This window comes from Parasteatoda tepidariorum, chromosome 1, assembly GCF_982258835.1.
Source record: "Parasteatoda tepidariorum strain Cologne lab strain chromosome 1, Ptep-v5.0, whole genome shotgun sequence".
Classification (NCBI taxonomy): domain Eukaryota; kingdom Metazoa; phylum Arthropoda; class Arachnida; order Araneae; family Theridiidae; genus Parasteatoda; species Parasteatoda tepidariorum.
Window position 1 is genome coordinate 31,346,597 of NC_141755.1, and position 6,000 is coordinate 31,352,596.

Below are 6,000 nucleotides of genomic sequence, written 5' to 3' on the forward strand. Positions count from 1 at the left end.
TAATGATGAGTGCTTAAATAAAATAATCAAATTTTATTACAACTTATGAGATATTGTCTACGTTATTGATTTATGTTTGTACTTTTTTTCTTTTTCATTGTTACATGGTTTGTGAAACTATTCAATGATTAAGTATTGTAAATTGAACTTATATAAAGTATTATGGATGATTAAACTAAATTATGAAGTATTATCGTGATGATTCGATCCTTCTAAATAGATAAATACTTTTAGTTATTTTTAAAAAGCATACTCTTTTGCTTATTTTTTAATTTTAACTTCTTTATGTGTATAGCTTGCCCAAACTGGTATGTATCAGCCTCTTCAAATGGATAACAGACAAACGCCTGCTGCAGTGGCCGCAGCTGCTGCTATGGTGCAGTACTCACAATCAACTCATGGATATCCTCCTTTGGGCACTTATGGTATTTCTCACCAGCCTCCTAATCCTCAACTGTCAAATGCTTATGGGCAGCAATCACTCTTTGTTCAACCTCCTGCTACTCATCAAGGTCAAGACATGTATTCATCTAATCAATATAGAGTACAACCACCTTATCCTCAAAGTCAACATGTTTCTTCGAATCAAGTATGTTCATTTCTTTTTCAATATTTTTATTATCTCATTGGTGGTGTCCGGAAGCTACTAATCACTTTATAAATATTTTAAAACAATTCTTGCTGTCTTAAAAAAAAAACTTGAAAGGGTAAATTATTCAATGGGTTATTTTTATCATAAAAAATTTAATTAGCTTAAAAATGCAATATATATATATATATCTGTAAAAGTTTTGAAAAAATAATATATTTAAGTTAACGTTAAATGTCCATGCATTGAACAAAAGCAATTTCATTAGCTCAGATCATAAGTATTTCTTGTATCTAAAATCTGGTAATTTCTGCAAGGAATTTTCCTTTTTAAGAAAAATTAGCTTTATTGAAGAAAATTGCAATTTTTCTTATCTTCAACATCCCCTTAAATAAATTAAAAAAAGAGAGAGAACACCCCACCCCATTAGGATTGGTGAAATACAATCTGTCTCTGTTTGGATGGTTTTCGTTTGTTGCGCTATTGACCTTTGTTGGCAGAATTTATTGCTATTAGAGATATATCTATTCATAGATTTGGTTTTTGCTTGATGTGTAATATTTTAAATTAATTTTGAAATTTGTTTATTGTAGGATTGCACAGCAGGTTGACTCTGATCTTTTTCAGTTTTTAGTATCTGATACTACGCTATAATCCTCTAATATCACTAATTTAATATGAAACATCGATTTTCTTATTTACTTTATTTAAAAGTTACGCATTGTAAATAATTTTCATGCATTTTAAAACTCTTGCATCACGATTTATATTCTCCTTGTTTATAATATCAAACATCGGTTTTCGTATCTTTACATAATTTAAAAGTTACACATTGCGATTCGAGTTAACACTATTTAAAAATCAGATCCTGATTTAATTATACACAATTTTAAAATCCAATACTGTGATTGTTGTAGGATCTAAGCATTTCTTAAATTAGTTACTACTATAAAAGTGTGAATTTCTTCAATGTTAAGTAATATAATTATAAATTTTAGTTCAATACGTGATATTAAACATGCATATAAATTGATATTTTGATATAGAGTTTTTGCAGTTAAAATTTCCTGGGTTTTTCATTTTGTGTCACTATCACTCCTTATAGCTATATACAATACATGATATATGAATTCAATAAGATTCACATGAATCAAAAATTAGTCCTTTTGAATTTTTAAAAAAATTATTATTAAGAGTGGTCCAAATATCTCTAGAATTGAAATCTATATTATTATAAAAGTATGTCTTTTTATTTCTTTTAATATTAAGTCCTATAATTATGATTTTTCTTTTATACTTAGTATAAGCTTTAAATTTCTGAAAATTAAAAGTAGAATTTGTAATCTTTTTAAAGCAGGAATTGACCAAAATTAATTTATGTCTCTCTACATACACTATTTTTACTGTCTCCTAATCTCTTCTTACTAATTTCCTCTTCCTAAAGACAGTTTGCTATTTTTATTTGATTATTTTTAATGTTTGTTTTTAGAGACATTTTTAAGATAACTAATTTTTATACCATAGTTAAAAAAGAACTTAAAAGACATGGTTAAAACTATTATAACGATTTTCTGAATTCAAAACATACAAGGTCCAGATGTTTTATTTTGCTAAAGAATGCTGCAGCTTAATAAACAGCAATATTTCTTCACTGTAATTCCACTAATTATTTTTATGCACTATCTTACATTTAGGAATTTTCTATTAATAAACTAAAATTCCTCTTGTTAGGTTCTTAGTGCACAGCAGAATTTAGCAAGCTCTCACTTGTTAGGTTCGCAGTTAGTTCAGACGAGACCAACGCCTGGTCCATCTCCTGCTGCTACTCATCTTCAGAGTCTTCATGGCTTGCAAGCTGTGCAACCAACTCAGACTTCATATTTTTCTGCTTCTGCCCAACCTCAAACTGCAAACTACTACCATCAACCTCCTACCACCCCTGGTTCACCCATGCAACAGCAACCCCAATATCCATCCCATCAAAGTTATGGATCTCAATCGGCACTGAATGTTCTTCCCCAGACAGCTGCTGTCAATCCCAGTTTTCGGAACTTTGGGAGTCATCAGTACAAAGCTCCCAACAATGTGATTAACAATATTGTGCCTGATGCAGCTTCTTTGCGGTCGGCAACCAGATCTCCAACTGTTGATGTCTCCTCAAATCGTAATTTATTTAATGTTAGCACTGCAGTTTCTACATCTCTTAATTCTACTACTCCTGTGGCTGCAGTACCTCCCATGTCAAACTCCGGAGTTGTTGGCAAAATAAATCAAGCGCAAGGAAGTGCTCTTCCTGCAAATCGTATCAGTGCATCTTCCGTTAAAACATCCCAATACTCCATCCCTCAATCACAGCAACATTACTATTCCTTTGGACAACAGAAATTCAACCATGTTCAGCCGAATTCAGTTCGACCTCCTGTGTTATTCCCGAATGTTGTACGGAATCCAGCTCATCAGCAGCTTCCTGCAGTTGCTGCAGCTGGTGCTGCAACAGTTCACAATGTGCACTATCCATCTCCCATTCAAAGACCTGGGCCTGCTGCAGCTGCTGTGACACAGAATGCTCCTCAGCCGCAACCCAAGATTGGAATTAGACCCCAAGCCAATGTTTTGGTATGTGGGCTGTTATTGTTATAATAGATAAAATTTGGAAACTATCTATAAGGAGTTTGTTATAATTACTTTGTTTTGTTCAAATAAAAAGCTGAAATTTTGAAACTGTTGATTTATTTAATGTTGTATTAAAGATGTGCATTTAAATGTAAAATTAAAGTAAAACTATATCAAGAAGGGTTTGTAGAAAAAAAAAGGTGACTCAGTGTTACCCTTATAAGAATGCTATTAACTACTTTCTTGTTAAAAAAAGCAAAATGTTTCAGTTGCTTATTACTCTTTATTTTGAAATTTAAAAGCCAGCTAATCTGGTAATTTATTGATGTAATTGAATATTGAGCTATCTATTTTCACTGCAAATTCTTCACACACAGTCTTATCTTTTTAGCCACTGTTAAAAAATTCTTGTAATTCTCACTTATTCAGAAAGTTTTAAAAACCCTCTTAAATTAAATTTTAAAATTCCATTTTATTATCTGTGAGCATTATAAGTAGAGCTATGTTTAAATAATTTACTTAATGATTATTACATAATTGGAGTAATTTAATTTTTTTAGTGACGTTAATTTAACTTGAATTGTTATTAATCTCAGTTAATTTAAAAAAAAATATTTTTAAAAAAGCTTATAAATTTTTTTTAACTTGATTTTTTTTTCCTACTCTGCAATGCTGCAACTGCATCATTGTTTAAAAATAAGATTTAATTGTGTTAATTTTACAGGTACCTGGTGGAAAACTTTCATCAGCACAACAAGCTAAGCTAAGAGCAGAAGCTGTCCAACAGACACACATGTTCTTTGCTCAGTCTAAAACAGGAAAACATGAAGACACTGTCTCCCACATGCTTTCTCAAGAGAAGAGCAGCATCCCTGCTGGGACAGTGCAGAAAATACCTGCTACAAATCAAGGTCTTGAAGAAGAGAAAGAGAAGCAGTGCTTGTCGTCCACGAGTGATAAACCAGTTTCTGGTGAAAATAAGGACAATAATGAAGGTGGAGAAGCAACTGCAACCGAAGAATGAACTAGTATTTCAAAATTCAATGGTGTAAGGTTGTTAGCCATAATTTGATACTTAATAATGGCCTTATATAAGATGTTGAGCTCGCTAAATGCATTTGTAGCTGCTGCATCTTACATACAAAATTTTTCTGTGTAATTCACATTAAAATATTTTGTCATCTTGCATGTATAATGTCTGCCATCTTTACTTAACATGCTTGAAAAAGGTACACTTTCTCTTCTAAATTTACTAAAGGGACTACTCACATCATCAATGGCAGATCTAGAAATTTCCTAATTTGCCAACCAAGTGTTAGCAATTTTTTCCAAGTTGATAGGATAGTATCTTTGTTGGACTGTTTTTAAATTTTCTTTTTCTTGAAACGGTACATTTAGTTTCTCTGATCGTGAGTTAAACAAATGTTTTTATGCTGAAGGGAAGGCGGTTAGTTTTTATTAAAAGTGTAATAAATAGGACAAAAAAAGGCCTGTCAAGATTTAATAAAATGGAGTGGGGTTAAAGTTCAGATTAATTATATATGTATATCTAAAGATTGTATTGTGGATAATGCAGCAATGGCCGGGCTCTTTGCTTAATATACTTACTAAATAAACCCTTGCTTTTTAGCACAAGTGATGCATGGAGGTGAGTTGTCAGACATAGGTACCAATGGGGAAATTCCAAAACTGGACCAAAATGGCGAACAAGAATACAACCTTCAACTGGCAGATCGTACAACAAAATAAAAAATCTTTCCCTAATCTTTCCTCATGTGTGACTGTTGTAATTAAACTTCTGCGTGTAATAGTTTGGTGCAGACTTGAAGGGCACTGTTGTGCCAGGAACTCTTTCGCTTGGCACTGATCTTTGTAAAGTATGGGGAGATGTATAACCTTTTGCGTTACTTTTTTTATTTAATTCATGTGTGTTTTGCAGGAAGTGAAATTAAATGTAATTGTTTGCCCATGTACAGAAAAAAATAAATAAAGGGTGTATTCAATTGAAGAAATGGTCACTTAAAACTATAAAAGACTGCTAACTGGGCATCTTTTGGGCACTCCTCAGGTAGAAGTGCCAGTCTTTTCTTTTGATTTAGCCTTGTTTCGGGTTTTGCTTTGAAAAAAAACTATCACTTCCTGTATCTTTTCAACTGAGAAGTGGAGCACAGCCATTTTTATGACAGTGCTTTACTGCAGTTGTAATGTTTAGAATCATAAACTGTATGAAACCAGCTTTATCAATTTCCATTCATGTATACATACTACATTGTAAGACACTGCCGGCCAAGTAAATTTGAGGGGTTTAGTTAGTCATTTTTATTTTTAATCATAACACAGTTTGCATGCTTTTAATGTTGACTGTAAAATGTAAATTGCACCGTATGCCTGTGCTCAATCATAGGTGGACGGTCAGATAAGTTTTTTGAAATAAAGATCAAACATTTTGTTTTTTCCCCATCTGAGACTGTATGTAGTCGACTTTTGCTGCAATAAAGCACTGTAAAGTATGTAAAATTTGTGTGTTTCTGTGTCTTTACTTGTATTCAGGGGGGTGCCACTCCTCTGTCTACTTAATTTCATTCAATAATTATACATAACAGTGATAGTCTTAAAAATATAAGACGATTATCACAATGAATCATTATGATTTTTAATACACTTAATTATTAGTTTAATCATTATTTCACTCTGATAGCATTTACTAATCTTGGATAACAATGAATACTTGTAACAATCTTATGTGACAAAGATTCTAATTTTTTATTATATCATTTTAATTCAATACTAAATAACTG

The 6,000-nt window shown here is 31.8% G+C and overlaps 1 protein-coding gene across 4 annotated transcripts in view; it reads left to right on the top strand.

Annotated features, from left to right (window-relative positions):
• LOC107445098 (uncharacterized) overlaps positions 1-5,719 on the top strand; it is a 35,726-nt gene extending 30,007 nt beyond the window's left edge. For 3 of the 4 annotated variants that reach the window (XM_071180045.2, XM_016059428.4, XM_016059431.4), the window contains 3 exons: positions 296-589; positions 2,321-3,205; positions 3,927-5,719. In XM_071180045.2, the coding sequence (XP_071036146.2) occupies positions 296-589; positions 2,321-3,205; positions 3,927-4,226 (1,479 nt within the window). In that variant the 3' untranslated portion in view covers positions 4,227-5,719. The remainder of the gene's footprint in view (positions 1-295; positions 590-2,320; positions 3,206-3,926) is intronic. The other variant, XM_016059432.4, reaches the window with a different exon arrangement.
• Positions 5,720-6,000: the final 281 nt, after the last annotated feature.